This window comes from Lithobates pipiens, unplaced genomic scaffold (assembly GCF_037356315.1).
Source record: "Lithobates pipiens isolate NorthernLeopardFrog02 unplaced genomic scaffold, aLitPip1_a1.2 Scaffold_18, whole genome shotgun sequence".
Taxonomy (NCBI): Eukaryota; Metazoa; Chordata; class Amphibia; order Anura; family Ranidae; genus Lithobates; species Lithobates pipiens.
Window position 1 is genome coordinate 368,626,546 of NW_027507758.1, and position 22,230 is coordinate 368,648,775.

Below are 22,230 nucleotides of genomic sequence, written 5' to 3' on the forward strand. Positions count from 1 at the left end.
TTTGCCTGCAAGAAACAGTATTAGAATATAACATTATTTTATGTATGAAAAGCTGAGTGTTTCTGAGTAGTATATACAGACCTGAAAAATACAAAACAAATATGCAGGAACAGAATAATAGATAAACAGCTTTTGATGGTGAGTTCTTTTGCAGTAAGACAATGCTTTTATAATGGGGATATAATGTAATACAAGCTTCCCTTTTGACATATAATAATAAGGATTGCTGGCTCAGGATGTGCTCAGGATAATACTGTCACTCTGTACTTAGACCTCACTATTTCATCCACTCTTCTGCATACGGAGCAGTCTGTACTGCGAAGAACAAAGGAGGTGTGTGACGAGTACCCTGGAGGATGGGTTCATTAAAAGCTTCAAGATTACATAAGCTTCATTTCAATTACTAGGATTTAAAATGTAAAGAACAATCTGAGGATTAAACCTGCCAAATAGCTATCTCTAAGTGTGGAGGAAAATAAATCTTCAAGTATATGCCTAAAATCCTCCGCCTCCTCTCACCCCTGGTGAAAATGTAATTCCTTAGTTACTCATCATGCATTTCAACTTTATGATGACTTTAACCTTGTACTGACAGCGGGACAAACTGAAACTCTTCTGCTGTAGAATTATTTGTGGAATGGGCTGAATTTTCATCTTCTAATGCTTCTCACTGTAATATTATTTCACAGGTACATTAAAATAATTAATAAGCATTTGGTTATATCAGATAATGCCTGCATAACCCCTTTACCACATTCTTCTTTTCATAGTGTCCTTCACAATTACATGCTCTGGAGACTTGTTGTGGTACTGAGTGAACATCTCTCCACTCCTTTCCGAGATGCCCTTCATGAGCTGTCTAAAGAGATGGAGGGTGCAGAAAAACAGCTAGAGCTGGTAAAAGTATGCCTTACTCAAGCCAATAAACATTTTGGAATGGCGTTAGGAGCCCTCTTTGTAGAAGAGTATTTCTCCTCAAACAGCAAGGCAAAGGTAGGAACAAAATGCATGCTGTGCCAATTAGGCAAGTTGGTACTTTTTTATGTATCTGCTGATATCAGTCTATAAATTGTTAGAAAACCAAGATATGAATCAATTTCTATGCTATTTTATACTAAAGATGAGCCCGATGTTTGTTTGCTCGCAAATGAACCAAACATATATGGCGTTTGTGGCAAATTTGAGCACCCCGGAATGCCCCATAAAGTACTGTGAGATCGGAGCAAGCAGCCTGGCAGGTCAGAATAGAGGGGGGGACAAGAGAGCACCCCCTACTGAACCACACATCAGGCCACATGCCCTCAACAAGGGAGCCCCCAGATCCCGAGCCCCCCCATGTGAATGGGTAGTTGTACTTTGTACCCCTACCTATTCACCCAAAAAAAACGACATGCATGCTGTGCCATTTAGGCAATTTGGTACTTTATTTTAGCACCGGCTACTATGAAAAAAAATATACATTTTATGTATCTGCTGATATTAGTCTATAAATTGTTAGCAAACCAAGATATGAATCCATTTCTATGCTATTTTACAACTATCAACAATAATAAGGAGCAACAGTTTTATATAGTCCTATGCAATGCACTACTTTTCTACATTTAAATTCCCTTTTTTCCTTTTCTCCTACCTTCCCAACTCTCAAAGCTCAATTAAAGCCACAAAAAATAGATATTCAGATAGATAAGGAACACCCTCCATTGTTAAGGAGGTAAAGGTGGTCATATATTATACAAATTTCTTATTTCCTTTAGATTTACCTTCAACTGCATAGTGTAAGGTAGAACGATGAACATTAAGGCTATGGGGTACCTCATGCTTATTTAAACTTTACATACATGACGGATTATTGCGGTACCAGAGAGGGACTTATTCACAAATTAATTAAGAATAAATTTTTTATAACAAAATTATACACACGAAAACATAGTAAAACGTCCAATATATTTGTGAGGATCGATACAGTAGTTACACATACAGGTATATATATATGGAACCATCTCTGTGGTTATATGACATTTTATATATATATATATATATATATATATATATATATATATATATATATATGTGCTTTCTTGTGTCCGGTGCGTCCCTGTTCTCTGTTTCAGGGATGAATCAGGCCCAAACTTTTCCCTGAATTTGGACCTGAAACGGAGCCAAAGACGCACAGGACCTTTGTGCAATTCGCTCTGCAGCTGCCCAAAATGTGTGAACCGGCTCCATTGAGACGGAGACCCAATTTGCACTACTGTGAACACAGCCTGAGGCATGTCTAAATAAAAATGCATTAAAAATCCTAAAATAGAAATGGTGTGGAACATTTATTGAGCTTTAATGTTACTTTCGCTCTGCTCCTTAACATATAGTCTGTAATAACCGCTTCCCGACCGGCGCACGACGATGTACGTCAGCAGAATGGCACGGACAGTCAAATGGGCGTACAGATACGTCCCTTTAAAATTGCCGCGAATGTCTCACGGGGAGGAAGAACGGGGAGATGCCGATGTAAACAGCATCTCCCTATTCTCCCTAGCAACAAGTGACACTAATCTCTGCTCCCTGTGATTGGAGCACTGCCTACACTGCCACCTCCTGGTTAACCCCTTCACTGCCAGTGTCATTTACACAGGCATTTGTATAGCACTGATTGCTGTATAAATGCCAATGGTCACAAAAATGTGTCAAAAATGTCCGATGTATCCGCCATAATGTTGCAGTTACAATAAAAATCATGGATCACCGCCATTACTAGTAAAAAAAAAATATTAATAAAAATGCCATAAAACTATCCCCTATTTTGTAAACGCTATAACTTTTGCACCAACCAATCAATATTCGCTTATTGCGAATTTTTTTACCAAAAATATGTAGAAGAATACGTATCAGCCTAAACTGAGGGGAAAAAAAATTATATATTTTTTGGGGATATTTATTATAGCAAAAAGTAAAAAATAATGTGTTTTTTTTTCAAAATTGTGTTTATAGCGCAAAAAATAAAAACCGCAGAGGTGATCAGTGTTCTACAGCTCTTACATAGTATTCATTGTTTTCTCTGTGTTCTCTCTAGGTACAACAACTTGTTGAAGATATCAAACATATACTCGATCACAGTTTAGATGAATTAGAATGGATGGACAAAGAGACCAAAGAAGCTGCAAGAACAAAGGTGAACTGATCCCTAAACTGAACGGTCTCGGTATTAATCCTGAAAACGTTTGTATGAGCTCAGAGAATCATGCTTCCCTAGCTGCAATAAACAGCCAATATGTGTATATTAAAATCCCAATGTTAATTGCATTCTATATTAGTATTATGTGGACTTGTGTGCATGGACATTGAAAACTGAAGCACGTAAAAACATACCTCTGCGAAATCCCATTTTAAAAACAAGCCACGCATTTCGATTACTGTGAAGATGTGTTCAAAATACAACTCAAAATAATTTCTTTAAAAAAGTATTGTTCTTATGTTCAATAACCATTTATAAAGGATTAGTGTAAAGATGCAAGTATTACTGTGCTTCCAATGCATTTCAGATGTTCCTACCAGCACCGATGTAGTTAAAATGTGTATAGAACATGGTTAAACAGCAGTGGATGAGTACAGCTATGCCCCATACACAGGATCAGACATTGATCGGACGTTCCATCAACAAAATCCATGTTTTTTTTCTGACGGATGTTAACTCAAACTTGTCTTGCATACACATGGTCACACAAAGTTGGTCGGAAATTGCAGTGACGTACAACACGTACGATGAGCCGAGAAAAATTAAGTTCAATAGCCAGTGCGGCTCTTCTGCTTGATTCCGAGCATGCGTGGAACTTTGTGTGTTGGAATTGTGTAGACACGATCGGAATTTCCGACAACGGATTTTGTTGTTGGAAAATTTGAGATCCAGACCTCAAATTTTGTGTGACGTAAAGTCTGATGGAAAATGTCCAATGGAGCCTACACATGGTCGGAAAAAAGCTCCCATCGAACATTTTTTCCATCGGAAAATCCAACCGTGTGTACGGGGCATAAGACCCAAAAAAAAAACTGTACCCGCTTTATCGCATTCCATTAATATGACACCTGTGTATTCAAGAAGCTTCCAACAAGATGTATTAATGCCCATATACATGAGCTCTAAGCCCCTGTACACACGGTCGGACATTCCGACGGAAAATGTCAGATCAGACCGCGTTGTCGGATAATCCGACCATGTGTGGGCTCCATCTGACTTTTTCCGTCGGAATGTCCGATCAACAAAGTTAGAGAGCTGGATATAAAATTTTCCGACAACATGATCAAAGTCCGATCGTTTGCAGAGAATTACGATCGGACAAAGTGCCACGCATTCTCAGATCAAATTACGAGAACAAAGATATTGGCTACTAGCCTGAACGTAGTCCCATCGTAACGAACAAACGTCCTCACGTTCCGAACGATCAGATTTTCCGACAACTTTTTCTGACCATGTGTATGCAACACCAGTTTCGGGCAAAATCTGTCGGAAAAAATCCAACGGATTTTGTTGTCGGTATGTCCGACCGTGTGTACAAGGGCTTAGAAGGCTAAATGACAGGGAGAGTCATATGATGGAAGTCTTCATGGTGAGCTGTACTCAAGATCTGTGACATAAATGGTTAAACATGCATAAATAATTTAAACAACCGCAACAAATGATTTGTACACAGTGGATTATGTAGTGCTAAAAACTATTTAATCAGCAGTTCAAAGTGAGCAGCACACAAGTGATTAATTCAGTTTAACGTTGCTAACTCAACCGGCTTTACTGATTCATATATAAATTGCTCAGGCCTGTATTGGGGCTGCTGTCTGTTTACTATAGGTGTACTGCAGTATTTTTTGCTTAACGACCTTCTAACAGCAGTTATTTCAGTCTTTCAAAAAAGCAGTCCCATTGGATTAAGCTGTTTTACAGTTCTGGATAATTATGTTGATAAAGAGCTTTGCAGCCTCTTGTAATTTTAATTCCTGGTTATACTTTTCATTTAGAAGAAAATCTCACTTCCCAGTGCTGCCATATTTCTATGGCCACGATAATGTCTAAAGCTTTCAGTTTGGTTAGGTTCGCTACCAATCTTAAAACAGTTGAATAATAGGATAATAAAGTGAAAAGATCTGGGATGCTGATAAAAGTCTAGCTTAAAGATATATTTAGCAAATTCTAACATTGCTGGACTTGCATAGTATGTTTGGGAAAAACACATCTCACATTCTTTACTGTGTTAAATCGTACACACAATCGGATTTTCTGACAGGAAATGTTCGATGACAGGCTGTTGGCAGAAAATCCGACCATGTGTATGTTCCATCGGACAATTGTCAGATTTTCCGCGGATAAATGTTGGATAGGGGGCTTTAAAATTTTCCCGCGGACAACGGTCTGTTGTCGGATTTTCCAAGCGTGTGTACACAAGTCTATCGGGCAAAAGTCCAAAGTACAAACACGCATGCTCGGAAGCAAGGACGAGTGGGAAGCGGTTGGTCTTGTAAACTAGTGTTTGTAATGGAGAATTAACATTTATGACGTGGCAAATTATGAAATCTCGAAATGCAGCGCACATTCTTTTCTTCTTTAATGGGATAATAATGAAGCTGCTTCTCTGGTGATACTGATGGAGTTATGGCAAACTAATTTTCAAAGGCTTTTTTTTCTAGTGATATCAAGAATTATATTATTAAGGTTTTTTTTGTTTTTGTTACCATTATCCCATAGTTTTTAAGATCAAAGATACAACAATGTTGGTGTCCCTTGTCAATTTTACATTGTATTTTTCTAAATGTAACTGCCTACTCCCAAACTGTGAATTGAAGTAAAACACATAGCCAAGTATTATTCTCTACAACTTTTTTATTGTGCATTAAAAAAAGAAAACAAATAAAATTAGACATGCTATCTGCCAATAGAACTTAATTAAAAAGAGCATTCTATGCATGCAAAAATATAGAAAATATACCAAATCAAATCATTATTCAACCAAAAAATAAAATAAAAGTCTCATGCATGCGTCCTGCTTCTTAACAATGCCAAGAGTTTGTGAAAGCAGGGGTCCATAATCCGGAGACAATTCCAAAAATCATCTGGATTATTCTCCTGGAGCTCCCGTAGCACAGGCATTTGACATAATTGGTCACGATTAATAAAGCAACAAGTTTTTTGGTCTGAGAACTCCTCCTGTTCCTGGACTGGACTTGAGTCAAAGCAATAACTCCAAGGCCAATAATAAATAACATGCTATCTCCTCCGATTCCGCAATATGTTTGGTTGACAAACGGCCATTCAGAAACTAACTGCGAAGCACAAAATGATAAGCGTGAACTGAAAAGCACTAAATGAAAAGTGTGAAATTAAAAGCGCAAATCAACACTCAAACTTCTACTAACAAGAAATTAGCAGAAGGAGCCCAAAGGGTGGCGCTAAAGAGCTGAAAAAACACGTAGTACGTCACTACGTTCATATTTGTTGGCCAACAATTCCTTGCCGTTTGTATGCAAGACAAAATCCAGGCACATGCCTTTGGACAAAAGTCAGAGGTTTTGTCTGCGGAAAATCTGATTGTGTGTACGAGGCTTTACACGGACAAAATTAGACAGAAAGTGTAATAGTTTTTAGTTGTATGGCACCTGCTACAGGAGCATGAACTTTCAAGCAATATTTTAAATGGTGCTCATTCAGATCTATGCAATGCGTTAACACGTGTTGTGAAAAATAAATAGGTATACATTTTTTAGCCGTTGGTGTACATCAAGAGACCCACTGAAATGAATGGTATTTCACCTCTGATGAAAAGTACAGACCCCCTCACTTGGCATCCGACCCAATGTATAACAAAGGGGTAGGAAACCTTGGGCCCTGCAGCTGTTGCAGAACTACAAGTCCCATCATACCTCTGGGAGTAATTGTAATTTCCAGCCTTGCAAATGTAGTTGCACAACAGCTGGAGGGCCCCAGGTTGCCTACCCCTGGTATAACCTGTCCAGGTTGCCTATTTTTATATATTATTATATTTTTTAAATAATAAACCTTTATCATTGCCACTTTAAAAAAATCATACAATAAAGCAGAAAAACATGCAATAATGCACGCTGTTAAAAGGTGACAACACACAGTTGTCATGCATTAAAAAAATGCATGCAGATGGAAACTCGTAGGTATAATTGTATCCTTTAGGAAGAAGAGAGAAAATAAGTTATTTCCTAATGTGAACAATGTGACTTGTACCTTTGTGGAAAAGTTTACAAGGGATAGTTAAAAAGGCAATGCAACATGCAGTTATAATGTGCTAAATGTAATAAATCATAATAATTTGTAGTCAGATAAGAATATTTCTAATTGGTTGCCAGGTATAACTGCACTTTGCACACACATATTGCTATTTGAGTTATCTTGTTGTCTTCATCAGGATCCGGACAAATTTCGATCCATATTTTGGGCAGGCTGATTGTACTGAAGCTGATCTGTCGATCACCTGTACAACTAGCCTGTCAAGTTTTATTTGTTTAGCCAGAAATGAGCCTTGTAATCTGGCAGCTGGGAAACCCATGGGATTGCAGGCTGCAATATTCCAATAAAAACAAAAAACACCAAAAGAAATGGAGTAAACATGACCGTGGCACTTTATTGGTTTAAATAATTAGCAAAATTAATTTATAAAATCTTTCAAGACATGCATTTGAAGCAATAAATCTGCACAGTCCTCATGACTCGAGCATAAATTGATCAAAATTATTAAACAGTCCCCCTTAAAACAAGGTGACAATCCTCTTAAAGTGCCAGCAATGAAGGTTAGAGGGAGGGAAGCTTGCAGTGTTGCTGCCGATCACTCTGAGTGAAGACTGCTGAAGGAAAGAAAATTGCATTATGTATGGCTTGCTTTAGCCTGAATGTAGAGTCAAGAGCAAGATAAAAAAGGCCAATGAAAGCAAAAGCAATTAAAGGAACCTATTACCACTAAATTATTTTCACTGACTCGTTTTTTTCTTTTACTATTTGTGTTACTGACCTGAAAGAAATATATGTGACCGTCTCATGTTGGGATACCTTCTATGCACAAATTTGTTACATGTCAGCGACATGTTTAGTAGTAAAGAAATGGACAGCCCCCATGATACTCCCTCTTAAACAAGTCAGAAACTCTTTATTTACAGGAAAATAAAGTCTTGTTTGCTGAAAAATTGTGACTAGAATGCTTAGTATGTTGTCAACTGACCTGGCTAATTATATATATATATATATATATACACACACACACAGTATTTATACAGTGTATGTGTATATATATCATATATATTAGTGCAGTAATGCAGGCACCTTGTGGTACATGTAAGTAGCTGTATAAAACACGATCAGAAATTCTGCCAGCAAAAGTCGGAGGTGAGCTTTTGGTCAGAAATTCCAACCATGTGTATGCTCCATCGGACTTTTGCTGGCGGAATTCCAGCCAGCAAAAGATTGAGAGCAGTTTCACTATTTTTAATTCGGAAAAAGTTCCGATCGGAAATTGCAATCGCCTGTACAAATTCCGACACGCAAAATTCCTACGCATGCTCGGAAACAATTTGACGCATGCTCGGAAGCACTGAACTTCATTTTCTCAGGTTGGCTTTGCGTTGTACGTCACTGCGTTCTTGACGGTCGTAAGTTCAGAGAACTTTTGTGTGACCGTGAGTATGCAAGCCAAGCTTGAGTGGAATTCCGTCGGAAAAACCATCCATGTTTTTTCCGACGGAAAATCCGCTCGTGTGTATGGGGCATTAGACTTCAAATGGATCCCTGTGTTCACAAATCCAGCGGTGTCTTCACCAGAGCCGATTTTTCAATCGGCTCTCAAGTGCTGCCGCTGCCATCTCAGCTAAGGGAAACATACAGTGAAGCCTCGTGGCATCACAGCCAGTTCCCTACTGCGCATGTGCATGCGCAATGCGCATTGCACTTTGTGAATGGCCCAGCGGCAGGGGGAAGGAGCAGAGGGGGCGAAATTCCAGCTGAGTACGCCATGGCGAGATCAGCCAGAAGTGGGAGTGGATACTTGTCAAAACCAGGTACCTGCTTCCCCTCTCCCCCCTCCTCCCAAAAGGTGCCAAAAGTGGCAGCAGAGGGGGGAAGGAGGAAAGCAAGTGGAGCTTCCCCTTTTGGATGGAGCTGTGCTTTAACACATTTGCTTACATTCATCACAGGGTGCTGAATTTCTGCATGCTTATTGTCAGAGAAACATGATTAGATCCATTTTGTTTTAGCTCTAGATTTGATTACCATACTGATTTTTCTTGACAGTTAAAACACATGATGGTGATGATTGGATACCCAGATTTTCTGTTCAAGCCAGAGGCCATGGATAAAGAGTATGAAGTGAGTTTCATTGTTTACAATTTGCAGTTACTGGGAAATATAATAGGAATATGAGTGCTAATATTGCTGCATTATTTTTTTTTTTAATTCTTTATTTGTATTAAGACAGGATTTTAACAGTAAACAAACTTTGGTACAAGGGACAATACAATGTTATATGCGTTGCTCACATGTCTTGGTCTAATAAGCAATCTGAATAAAACCAATTGCCCTAACTACCTGCCATAACTTCAATATACCACCTCTTGGAGGCATGTCCCAAGATTATGGAGCTCATTATGTCCCGTGTGTAGGCAAACTGTGTTTTGTCGGTAATGCTGCATTATTTTTAAAAGACCACCCTCATTAAATACAGTGGGGGGTAAATTTATCATTAATAAAGCAGCAAAATGTCATAATACAGGCAAATTTTGTACAAAAATTTGTGTAAATTTCTATAAATTTGTAAAATTGGCTTAAATGCCATAATCAATTTGTTGCAAAGTTCAAATTTGTGGAAGCAGGTCTGCTCCCACAACCTTTACGTCCCAACAGATAATGCAGTCAGACGAGTGATGAGAAAAGGAGTTGTAAGGCTGAGCCCTTTAACAAAAAGTAATAACCTGAAATGATAGGATTGTTTGAAGATTTTGTTAGACATATATTTAAACCCTCACATACAAAAAAGAAATGTGTAGAACAAAAAAAATAGTTTTGTTTCATTTTGATTCGTTATTAACATAAATTAGTTTAGTTCAATTTGTTTCATTCATTTAATTCATTTTCGGAATTTCGTGTATTCGTTTTTGAATCGGATCGATTCGAAACGTTTTCAAATCAATTTCAAATAGTTTTTGAATTAAAATTGTTTTCGAATTCGAATCGTTTTCCAATTTCCAAAGAGAATAAAATAGAATAGTAAATAGTAATAGAATAGAAAAAAAATTGATTAGAATAGAAAATAATATAATTTGTTTATTCTATTGTATTGTATTCTTTTCTATTCTATTTTATTCTATTATTTTCGATTCTATTCCTTTCAATTCTATTCTATTCTTTTCTAGTAAAATTCAAATTTATTCTATTCAAATTTGAATTTTAAAAGATATTCTTTCTATTCTAGTCTATTCTGTTGTTTTTTTTTTCTGTACTATTCTGTTATTTTCTATCCTATTCTAATCTATTCTTTTCTATTCAAATTTGAATTAATTTTATTTGAATTTTGGGAAATGGTTATATTCTTTCTATTCTATTGTTTTTTTTTTTTATTCTATTATTTTCTATTCTATTATAGTCTATTCTATTTTTTTCTATTCTATTCTTTTCTTATGTATTCAAATTCTATTTTTTTCTTAATGAAATTCGAATTTCAGAAGATGGTTATATTCTTTCTATGTTATTCTATTTGATTTGTTTCAGTTATATTCTAGTCTATTCTGTTCTTTTATTTCCTATTCTATTTTGTGCTGTTTTACTCTATTATATTCTTTTCTTTTATTTTCTGTTATATTCTTTTCTAGTTTATTTTTTTTCTCTTCTATTCCTTTATTTTCTATTTTAATTTATTCTCTTTGGAAATTGGAAAACTATACGAATTCAAAAACTTTTGGAATTTGAAAACTACTTGAAACCGAATTTCGATTTGAAAACAAATTGAATTAGAATTTCTCACATTAGGGCCGACCCTGGACTTGGGGCTATGGGCCCCAGATTCGGGACTCTAGCCTCAATAGCCACCCCCTAACGATGCCACTGCTCTGTGCTCTCAGCAATTCCACTTCATCACTCCTTAGGCTTAAAGGCCTGGGAAGTTGTGTTTGACATGGAGAGATTTGAAGTCACTTCGGTGTACAAGAAAAATGTCAGGGCGTTCAGCATTTCCTCTGAGAGGGTGTATGCAAAGAGAGTGTGAAAGCAAGATAGAGAGGATAGTGTTATTTGAATGAATTTTAGCTTGGTTCTAGTTTAATAATGTCTAGTACTGATAGTTTTGCATTACAGCAACAATGTTACTAAAGTAAAAGTGAAAAGAAGAGAGTACTTACCTTACCCACCATTGGACACCAGAGGGAAAAGCTCACTTGAAGCCTCTTTAGAAACCCACACCATGGCAATGAAGGAGTTGACAGGAGGATTCATTGAGCATGGCAGAAGACCAGGAGACTCTCTCAAAAGTGTTGATTTCTGGAGAGAAATCAAGCTGTAGTTTGGAGCATTAGAGCATCAATGGAGAGATAAGTAATCACAGATGATGATCTATTGTCTTTGGTTGCAATGAATTGCCAAATGGCCAAGAGCTCTTGAGGGCATTCCAAACAGTCATTTTCCCCAGACAGTGCTATGCCCATTGATACGTCGCTCTGATAGAATTCATATAGATCATGCTAGCATCATCAAGCATCTACAAGCCCCTTTAACACATAGTAATAGGCTATAAGTCTTTGGAACAAAACTTACAGTTCACATTAGCAAACATGAAATAAAGTAAATAAATCCATAGTACATTTGTTCTGGTTGGTTGTATGACTCTCATATCCATATTCTTCTTCTAGTTTGATGTTAACGAAAAGACGTATTTCCAGAATATCCTAAACAGCATAAGGTTCAGCATCAAACAATCAGTGCAGAAGATCCGTCAAGAAGTTGATAAATCTGCGTATGTATAAAGGTTTTGAACTTGTTGTAGGTTTGGCTCCTGCAGTCATAAAAGTGTTTAGCCAATTTCATTAGGACAATGGAAAAGCATCTTTTAGGCTAGCTCCAAATTTGGCATGTGTGAAGCACCGTTATTTTAGGAACTGTATTAAAGAGGAAGTAAACCCTGATGAGTTTACTTCCTCTTTGATTCCCTGCAAAGGTAAAGCATAATGGACTACTATACATCGCATAGTAGTCCATTATGTGTCACTTACCTGACACAGGAGCCAGCGAAGTCACCGCTGTCCCCTGTAGTCCGCCGCATCCATCTTCTCGGTGGGTCTCGCTGCTCCGCCGCTGTCATTCGACTAAGCTGCGATGACGTCACTCCCGCGCATGCGCATGGGAGCCGCCACTCGCGGCATATCGATGTTGACAGCAGCGCACTCAGGTGCCTGTATTTTGGCAAATATCTCCTAAACCGTGTAGGTTTAGTAGATATTTCTTGGACCTACAGATATGGCTTAATCTAGGCTTACCTGTAGGTCAAAGTGGTTTGTAAGGGTTTACAACCACTTGAATTTTTTTCTTTTTATTGTAATTTGTTTTTCCTCTTTGTTTTTGATAAATATAAACTTACACACAATTCAATATTTTCTTTCTTAGAGGCTAATACTAAAGTGCTGCAACCCATAGCAACCAATAAGAATTCACTTTGCTAAAGTCAAACCAGAAGATGGATTATGATTGTTGGCTGTGGGTTACTGCACTTTAACCACTTCAGACCCAGAAGAATTTACCCACTTCCTGACCAGAGCACTTTTTAGCGATTCGGCACTGCACCGCTTTAACTGACAATTTGCGTGGTCGTGCAACATGGTTCCCAAACAAAATTGACGTCCTTTTTTTCCTCATAAATAGAGCTTTCTTTTGGTGGTATTTGATCACCCCTGCATTTTTTATTTGCTGCGCTAGAAACTAAAAAAGAGTGACAATTTTGAAAAAAAAATTACTTTTTGCTATAATAAATATCTTCCAAAAATATATTAAAAAAAAGTTTCCTAAATTTAGGCCGATATGTATTCTTCTACATATTTTTGGTAAAAGAAATAGCAATAAGCGATTATTGATTGGTTTGTGCAAAAGTTATAGCGTTTACAAAATAGGGGATCGTTTTATGGCGTTTATATATATTTTTTTTAAATGGCAGCGATCTTTATTGTGACTGCGACATTATGGCGGACACATCGGAAATTTTTGACACATTTTTGGGACCATTGTCATTTATACAGCAATTAGTGCTATACAAATGTACAGATTCCTATGTGAATGACACTGGCAGTGAAGGGGTTAACCACTAGGTGACAGTGTAGGGGTTAAGTGTGTCCTAGGGGTGTGTTTCTAACTGTGGGGGGCGTGGCTGTGTATGACATGTAACTGATCTGATCACAGGGAGCAGAGACCAGGGACACTGTCTCTAGGCAGAGCAGGGAGATGCTTGTTTACATTAGCATCTCCCCATTCTTCCTCCCCGCGAGGCGATCGCGGGTATCCCCTTGGCGATCAAGTCCACGGGACCCACAACCCAACTCACGGAACTTGCCACGGGCACGCGCCCACTGGCCGACTCTCTTAAAGGGCAATGTACAGGTACGTGATTTGGGCTGTACGAGCCCTTCTGCCAACATATATCAGTGCGAGGCGGTCGGCAAGTGGTTAATGGTTTTCTTTTTATTGTTATTTGTTTTTCCTCTTTGTTTTTGATAAACATAAACTTACAACCAATTTAATATTTTTTTTCTTAGAGGCTAATACTAAAGTGCTGTAACCCATAGCAACCAATAATAATTCACTTTTCTAAAGTCAAACAAGAAGATAGATTATGATTGTTGGCTGTGAGTTACTGCACTTTAAGTGTCACTAAACCCACATCATAGAAAACTACCACTAATTGGTGTATAAAATGCTGTTCATACTCAGTCACTGAATGAGATTTGTCTGCAAAAAAACTGCTGTTCTCCATTTCTATCTTCTGTTCCTGTCCCCACCGCCGTTGGGTATTTTGCAGCTGTGGTGACAGCTCTGCACATGCTCAGTTCTCAGTACGTTTATATGCTAAGCATTTCTGCCCTATCACATTTAAGCAGCCAATGTGACTATAGAGTCACACATGTGGGTATATACAGTACACAATGGTAAATGACAGCCCACTCCTTCCCTTCTCCATGCCCACTAACCAGCTAAACACAATGGGAATGGGATAATGCATGTGGATTGATGAAGGCTTCACCTCCCTCTTATTCTAAAAACAGAGGCTGGAGGGGTGTGATGCAGCCTGTGACTAGCAGAAACTCACCCACACCATGCTATTGCCAAAAAATAATAAACAATTTAAAACAGTATATTGATATTATTTTTTTTTTTTTACACTGTATTCTAAATGCTGCTTTTTTTTATTTTAAACATGTGACCAATAGTAGAGGATTAGAAGCTCCTCCTGCTTATGTTTACCTGCAGACAGGCTGGGAAAGAGCTGGGTCATGTGACAGCTGTATATCGATTAGAAAGAAAGTACTTAGATGTTCTTTCTATTAAAAAAATTACAGTGCCATCATCCATATACAGAAATAGAAGGGACAGTTTAAAGTGTATTTTCACCGTTTTACGGTGGAATGTGTTTTGAATAGCCCTGCATGTAGTCACATTTGTGTATGATATAGCAAATAAAAAATTTGTATTGATGTTAGTTTATTATAATTAACAGGTGGTTGCTTCCTCCTCAAGCCTTGAATGCTTACTATCTTCCCAATAAAAACCAAATGGGTGAGTGAGCCTTCAGCACCCTCAGCTGATTACTACCTTTTTTCACACGGTTTATACATAATACATTATATTAAAATGATCTTATTTTTTAACCCTCAGTGTTTCCCGCTGGAATCCTGCAACCCACACTTTACGATCCAGATTTTCCACAGTAAGTGAGTCTTTGGGGATCCAAGATTCAAAGCATAAATGAGACATGCATGCAGTGTTCAGAACATTACAGCAATATTTTCAGCACTTCTCTTTCCCATAAAAGTATATTTCCTGAACATAACAGGCATGCAAAGGGGAGATTGTGAATGCATTAGTATAATAAATTAGAGATGGATAGTAAACCCTTATTTCACGTTTTGAGCATGAAAATATTATATATATATATATATAGTATTGCAAACTTGGTTTACTGTGGGTAAGGAAGAAGCAACAGTACCAATAATTTACATTTTAGAACGATTGTCATTTTGAAGGAAAGACTACCACCAAGTGGTTATAAATGGTATTGCAACTTTATATGAAATAATACTTTCTGGTTTTGTAGAGGCAAGCAATTTTAAAGCCCTCATAAATATGTCAGTGAGTTCTATAAGTTTATAGCAAAGTATGATTTAACGCTTAATAATATACAGTGGGTAGAGAAAAGAATCACCTCCCTTTAAAATAATCACATTTTGTTGCTTTGTAGCCTGACACGAAGACAGAAACAGTTTTTGTTTTATCCACATGTATTTACTCAGTGCAACTTTTAACATCCATGTGAAAGATATAACACCAACATGTAAAAAAGATAAAAAAATCATATAAATTTGAAAACAGAATCACTGAGTTGGAAAAAGGATCGCCCCCTCCTAAAAATGACTTTTAACCATTTTGACCTCTGAAAGATTTAGCTCCCTTCATGACCAGGCCATTTAGGCGATATGGCACTGCATTACTTTACCTGACAATTGCGTGGTCGTGCGACACTGTACCCAAATAAATTTATGTCCTTTTTTCCCACAAATAGAGCTTTCTTTTGGTGGCATTTGATCACCTCTGCATTTTTTATTTTTTTGCGCTAGAAACAAAAAAAGAGCAACGCTTTTGGAAAAAAAAAAAAAAAACAATATTTTTTAATTTCTGCTATAAAACACATCCAATAAAAAAAATGTAAATCTAATTTCTTTTTCAATTATTATTTTTTGTTTATTTTTAGTAATGGCAGTAATCAGCAACTTATAGCAGGAGTGCAATCGGACACTAACTGACACTTTTGACACTTTTTGGGGACCAGTGACTCTAATACAGTGCTAATACAGTGATACAGTGCACTTTTTGGGGACCAGTGTTAAAAAATATTCACTGTACTAATGACACTGGCTGGAAAGGGGTTAACATCAGTGGCAATCAAAGGGTTAACTGTGTGCCTAGCCAGTGCTTATGTACTGTGTGGGAGGTGCTTTGACTAGGGGAAATCATGGATCCATGTTCCTGCTTTGCAGGAACACAGGATCAATACCTGCCCTACTAGAACTTAGGCAGATTACTGTTCTGGCTCGCTGCCTAATGATCAGCCAGCGGATGAGTCAGCGGTACCTGCAAATCACACATGCACACATGCACGCCCCAGACCTGGAAGTGCAGGATCACGTATTAGGTACGTGATCCTTCGAAGGAGAGCCACCTTGCCACTGTTTATGTAAGTTATATGGCCGGAAAGCTGTTAAAGTCAATCAGGGGTAGCTAATCACGTTCTCAATGGCACACAAAGCCATTTGAATTTCAACTGTGATCAGCTGTGGTCATTTTGATTAGATCAGCATGAAAAGAGATTTCCTGGAGTATTTCAATCCCTGGTAGTGCAACTGAATCAAACAATCAACAACGGGTGGCAAGGCACTGTCAAAAGATGCATACAAAATCTTTTTTCTCTATACCCACTTTATGTATAGATAAAATAAATGCAGGTAGGATCCTAGAATACCGGTTTTCAAGTCAAAAGACTGTCAGCAAATAGTTGTACTTTGTTCACTCACTTACTTGAAAGATAGAATGGGTAGGAGTAGTAGCTGTGATGTAGACAGAATCTGATCATCTGTCACCTACTCATGTTTGTCTTGCCCAAGCTTCACAACCAACATGTGCTTACTCAAGTACAGTCTTTCTTAACATTAGTGTGAGTTGTAGATAGTTAGTCAGGTTGAAAAAGACAAAAGTCCCTCCAGTTCAACCATAAAAAATAAAAAATAAAATAAAAAAATATCGTATAATCCAATATACCCAATTCTATACCCACAGTTGATCTAGAGGAAGGCAAAAAACAAACAAACAGCAGAGCATGCTCCAGTTTGCTACAGCAGGGGAAAAAATTCCTTCCTGATCCCCTGAGAGGCAATCAGATTTTCCCTGGCTCAAATTTACCTATAAATGTTAGTACCCAGTTACTTTGCTAAATGGCCTTTAAAGCAATCTACTATATAAAATTGTAAAGAATGTGGTGTACTTGCTGCATTTGACTTTCAAGCAGATACTCTTTTTTTTATCTCTTCTGCTCTTCAGCATGAAACAAAAATAATCATAATAATGACCAGATTAGAAACAAAGGCATTTTATCGCACATTGGTAGTTAGTGGAGAAATCCCCCTCTACATCAGTGGTTACTGTAGTTCTCCCATTCATTTGTGGTCAGTGTAGTGCCCCATTACATCTATGGTCAGTATAGTATCACCTTACATCTATGGTCAGTATAGTATCACCTTACATCTGTGGTCATTGTAGTGTCATCTTACATCTGTGGTCAGTGTAGTGTCACCTTACATCTGTGGTCAGTGTAGTGTCACCTTACATCTGTGGTCAGTGTAGTGCCACCTTACATCTGTGGTCAGTGTAGTGCCACCTTACATCTGTGATCAGTGTAGTGCTCCCTTAAATCTGTGGTCAGTGTAGTGCTCCCTTACATCTGTGGTCAGTGTAGTGCTCCCTTACATCTGTGGTCAGTGTAGTGCTCCCTTACATCCGTGGTCAGTGTAGTGCTCCATTACATCCGTGGTCACTGTAGTGCTCCATTAAATCTGTGTTCAGTGTAGTGCTCCGTTACATCTGTGGTCAATGCAGTGCTCCATTACATCTGTGGTCAGTGTAGTGCTCCCTTTCATCTGTGGTCAGCGTAGTGCTCCCTTTCATCCGTGGTCAGTGTAGTGCTCCATTACATCCGTGGTCACTGTAGTGCTCCATTACATCTGTGGTCAGTGTAGTGCTCCCTTACATCTGGTGGTCAATGAAGTGCCACCTTACATTAGTGGTCTGTGGAACAGTACCCTGTTCAGTGGCAGTGCATTGCATGAATCTATCCATGGCCGTCTCTGTCACCCCTTATTCAACCCCTTTCCGGGCGCCTGAATTACAGCGGCGGGGGTTGTTTTTGAGCACAGTGGCAGCATTTGATGGGCACAGTGGCTACATTTGATGGGCACAGTGGCTGCATTTGATGGGCACAGTGGCTGCATTTGATGGGCACAGTGGCTGCATTTGATGGGGCACAGTGGCAGCATTTGATGGGGCACAGTGGCAGCATTTGATGGGCACAGTGGCGGCAGTTGATGGGCACAGTGGTGGCAGTTGATGGGCACAGTGGCTGAAATTGATGGCACAGTGGCTGCAATTGATGGCACAGTGGCTGCAATTGATGGGCACAGTGGCTGTGTTTGATGGCACAGTGGCTGCGTTTGATGGGCACGGTGAGGCTGCAATTGAGGAGGTTTTTTTTCAGAATTTTTCAGTCTGTTTGTGCCCCCTCAAAAAAATTTGAACACCAGCCACTAATGACCCTGTTACAATGGTTTCTTGTCAGAAGAAAGGCTGCACTGGTCCCATACAGCAGGATCTGTTAAATGACAGACCAAAATTGATGCATGCTTTGTCAAGCTGGAACTTCACCACTGCTCACTTTCCAAAGCTGATAAAGACTGCTCTAGCAGGTTGGTTACACAACATTTGCACTAAGTATATTTGTCTTTTACATATACGGTATTCTGTTGTTATGTGACAGATGTGTCTATCTACAGGTCTTTAAACTATGGAGGTATAGGAACCATTATTGGACATGAGCTCACACATGGGTATGATGACTGGGGTAAATATCTCACTTTTCTTAACACAAACCATGTATCAGGCTTGTCATAAGAAACATACATGTACTGCATACTTTTCTGTTTTGGTATGTACAGTATATGGTAAATTAAAGTTGTATAAAGTAGAATAGAACACACAAATACATTTAAGGGAAACAATGGTTTTCCTTCTAAAGTTAAAGTTACTTATCTATTTATCTGAATAATCTGTATATTTTTATTAGTTGTGTGCTTTTATGCTGTTCATGGAGATTCACTGCCCTATATGTATTCTGTACCCCAATATTTATTGGCAGGTGGCCAGTATGACTCATTTGGGAACCTCATTCACTGGTGGACAGAAGAATCATACAGCAAGTTCCTCAAGAAGGCAGAGTGCATTGTAGATTTATACGAAAACTTCACTGTTTACAATCAGAGGGTAAGGGTTTATAATATTATCTGTAGCTTACTGTGGTGATTGGCACTAGACTCTTAAAGTGGTTGTAAACCCTTTTGTCTTACTTTTACCTATAGGTAAGCCTAGAATAAGGCTTACAGGTAAGGCCTATAGGTAGTGGAAATATCTCCTAAACGTGCACCGTTTAGGGGATATTTCCCTCGGACCACTATGCTGTTTCTTCCCCCAGCGTGTGCAGTAACTGACGGCTCCCTCGTGCATGTGCGGGAGTGACGTCACACGGCTCTGGCCAGTCACAGAGCTGGAGTCCGCAGCCCCGGAAGGAAGAGGGGCAACGATGAACTCAGGGGACAGCGCAGGCTTTGTGGGCTTCGTTTGCAGGTAAGTGTCACATAATGAGCTAGTATGCGATGCATACTAGCCCATTATGCTTTTAATTTGCAGGCCTTGCGGGGAGCAAAAGAGGAAGTAAAACCCATCGGGGGTTTACTTTCTCTTTAATTCAATGTTCAGATCTTGAAGAGATCTGCAATTGCCTGGCAATGTACATTTCAAGTTCATAGTGCTAGATATCACTACAGGCCACTGGTATTCATAAATTAAGATGGGATATGATGATTATACAGTATAACAATCTAGAAATAAAGTCCAACCTCAATTCACAGAGCTCTCTAACTGGAGATCTCTAGTCCTGGAAATCTAAAATAAATCCACAAAAAATTGAAATTGAAGTGGAACTCCACTGCATCTGAGCACCACAAACCAAACTCATTAAACCATCCATGTCATGCTTTATTTTGTTGAGAAATCACTTCGAAAAAAAAAACACTCTTGAGTCCATCTGCTCCTAGATCAGGCATTTAGGAAGGAGGGTGTGCTTAATTGAGAAAACCTCTCCCCCCACTTGAAGACTCTTGGGAGGTACGACATCATTTTCCTAGGCCTGGAAACCAGGAAGTAACTGGAGAAATGTTAAAAAAAGGTTAAAACAATTAAATATGATATACTTTCCTCTCTATTTACTACTGCTAGCAGCCTAAGGATTACAAATAGTCAATGTTGCTTGAGAGAGTGAAGATCCGATTTAACATTGTTAAAACTGAAACCAAAAATATATTTTTTCAGTTTCTCAGTCTTGGGATGACCTATATAACTCTTTTAATATTAAACCCCAGTCTAATAATACAATTCATTGATCAGTAATTACTTCAGGAGCAGCATCAAGAATGTTAAATCCCGCTGCCCTGTTGCAAGCGAAATCAATGCACTCCCACATCACTGACATCATTGTAGTGCTGAGAGCTTAGACTGTTAATTTAATAATCAGATGTTAAAGAGATCTGCAATTGCCCAAAACTGTTCATCTTAAATTCATTTATGATTATTCCAAGAAAATTGATTATATATGCAATGCCAACATACAGTAGTACCAGTTAAATAGCACCAATCTTCCTCATTCCAAAAAATTCTATTTACCTAACAGATGACAGATTGTAGAAATAGTAGTCTCAGGTCTCACTCTCAGATTCTGTCCATCTCAGCAAGAGGGCTAAACCTGGAGACATCATTGCCGACGGCTGGATTTAAATGGTCATGGTGGCAGTTCTTCCATGGTAAAGTTATCTCCTCACTAGGCAGGGTGTGAACTGGTAAACGCTACAAAAACTAAAAGACAACAGCTTCCTTTCCAAATTAGGGAGGCAGTCCAAGAACTTAATAGATCACTTAGCTGTTGGTCAGAGTAGCTATTGCTAATTTGGCTGCTTTGTAGTAAGCAAGACTGTTGCTCTGTGAATTTTGTTCCTGACTTTAGTGCCATTCAACAAAATAACTCAATATGAAGGTTATATATTAATCTAGTAATACACTCACTGCTTATGAGTTACCCACTTAAAGTTTGTACTATGCAACCTGAATTTTTTTTTTTTTTCCATTTAAAAAAAAATACATTATGTACAAAACCACTACACATTCCTCCTATATATTATGATATTTTTTGTACATGTATTGTGTTTTCATCTGTAAAGTAATTTGTAAGCATTTAGGGGGAAATTCAATTTTCTTAATTAAACTTAGGTGACTTTGAATATTCTTAAATTACTATAGTAAATTCTTATAATATATTTTCTTCAACTGAGTAAAACAAATTACACAGTTCATCAAAAATTGGTTTAGGCTGGGTTCACACTATCTTCGAACAAGAATGAAAAGGAGGCCAGAGCCTGTAGGCTCTGAAGAAGAAGCTATGACTTCGAAACACGTCAGCCAGCAGCAGCCCTGCTGTCTTTTGCATAGCTACCTGGAGACTATTGGTTCTGGACAGATTGCCGCGATCAGGTGGCTACACTAAGCGCTTTATCTCCACATGTTTTTGAGTAGTATTTTGATCTGGGTTTATTAATAAATTTGCTTGGGATAATGCACAAGGCTGGTGCGTGCTCCTTTTCTTTCTTGTTCTATGACTACTAGGATATCCCGTATCCTGGAGGGCAGCAAGGCCATAGAAACTACCACCTTAGAGACGGACTACCCGACATCGCACCATTGTGCAGGAGTATTTGTTTGCTGTATTCGCATGCAGCTCACAGCAGGTATCCGGTGCATCAATGTTCACCATTTCAGGTCCATTTTCAGCCTGAATTTTTGGCTGAATTTGGACCTAAAATGGTCCAAAAGACGCACAGGAGTCCTGTGCAAATTTGCACCGGAGCAAGCCAAAATCTCCTGCTATTGTGAATTGGATGCGGTGAACCCACATCCAATTTGCAAAAGTGTGAACCCAGTCTTAAGTGATAAAGTAGCTCAACTTTAAATTACTTTTATGTTTAACTTAACCATAACTAGATGCACCCCAAATTTTGAGAAAAGAAAAAAACAAAAGCCTTGCACTAATGCTTAGCACCATAATATTTTAGTAAACT

At 38.3% G+C, this 22,230-nt stretch overlaps 1 protein-coding gene across 2 annotated transcripts in view; it reads left to right on the top strand.

The window, feature by feature from the left end:
* The window catches only part of ECEL1 (endothelin converting enzyme like 1), a 170,321-nt gene that overhangs the window by 115,649 nt on the left and 32,442 nt on the right, over positions 1-22,230 (top strand). For both annotated transcript variants that reach the window (XM_077487643.1, XM_077487642.1), the window contains exons 7-14: positions 771-993; positions 3,071-3,169; positions 9,290-9,364; positions 11,896-11,999; positions 14,745-14,803; positions 14,903-14,954; positions 18,844-18,911; positions 19,206-19,330. In XM_077487643.1, the coding sequence (XP_077343769.1) occupies positions 771-993; positions 3,071-3,169; positions 9,290-9,364; positions 11,896-11,999; positions 14,745-14,803; positions 14,903-14,954; positions 18,844-18,911; positions 19,206-19,330 (805 nt within the window). The remainder of the gene's footprint in view (positions 1-770; positions 994-3,070; positions 3,170-9,289; positions 9,365-11,895; positions 12,000-14,744; positions 14,804-14,902; positions 14,955-18,843; positions 18,912-19,205; positions 19,331-22,230) is intronic.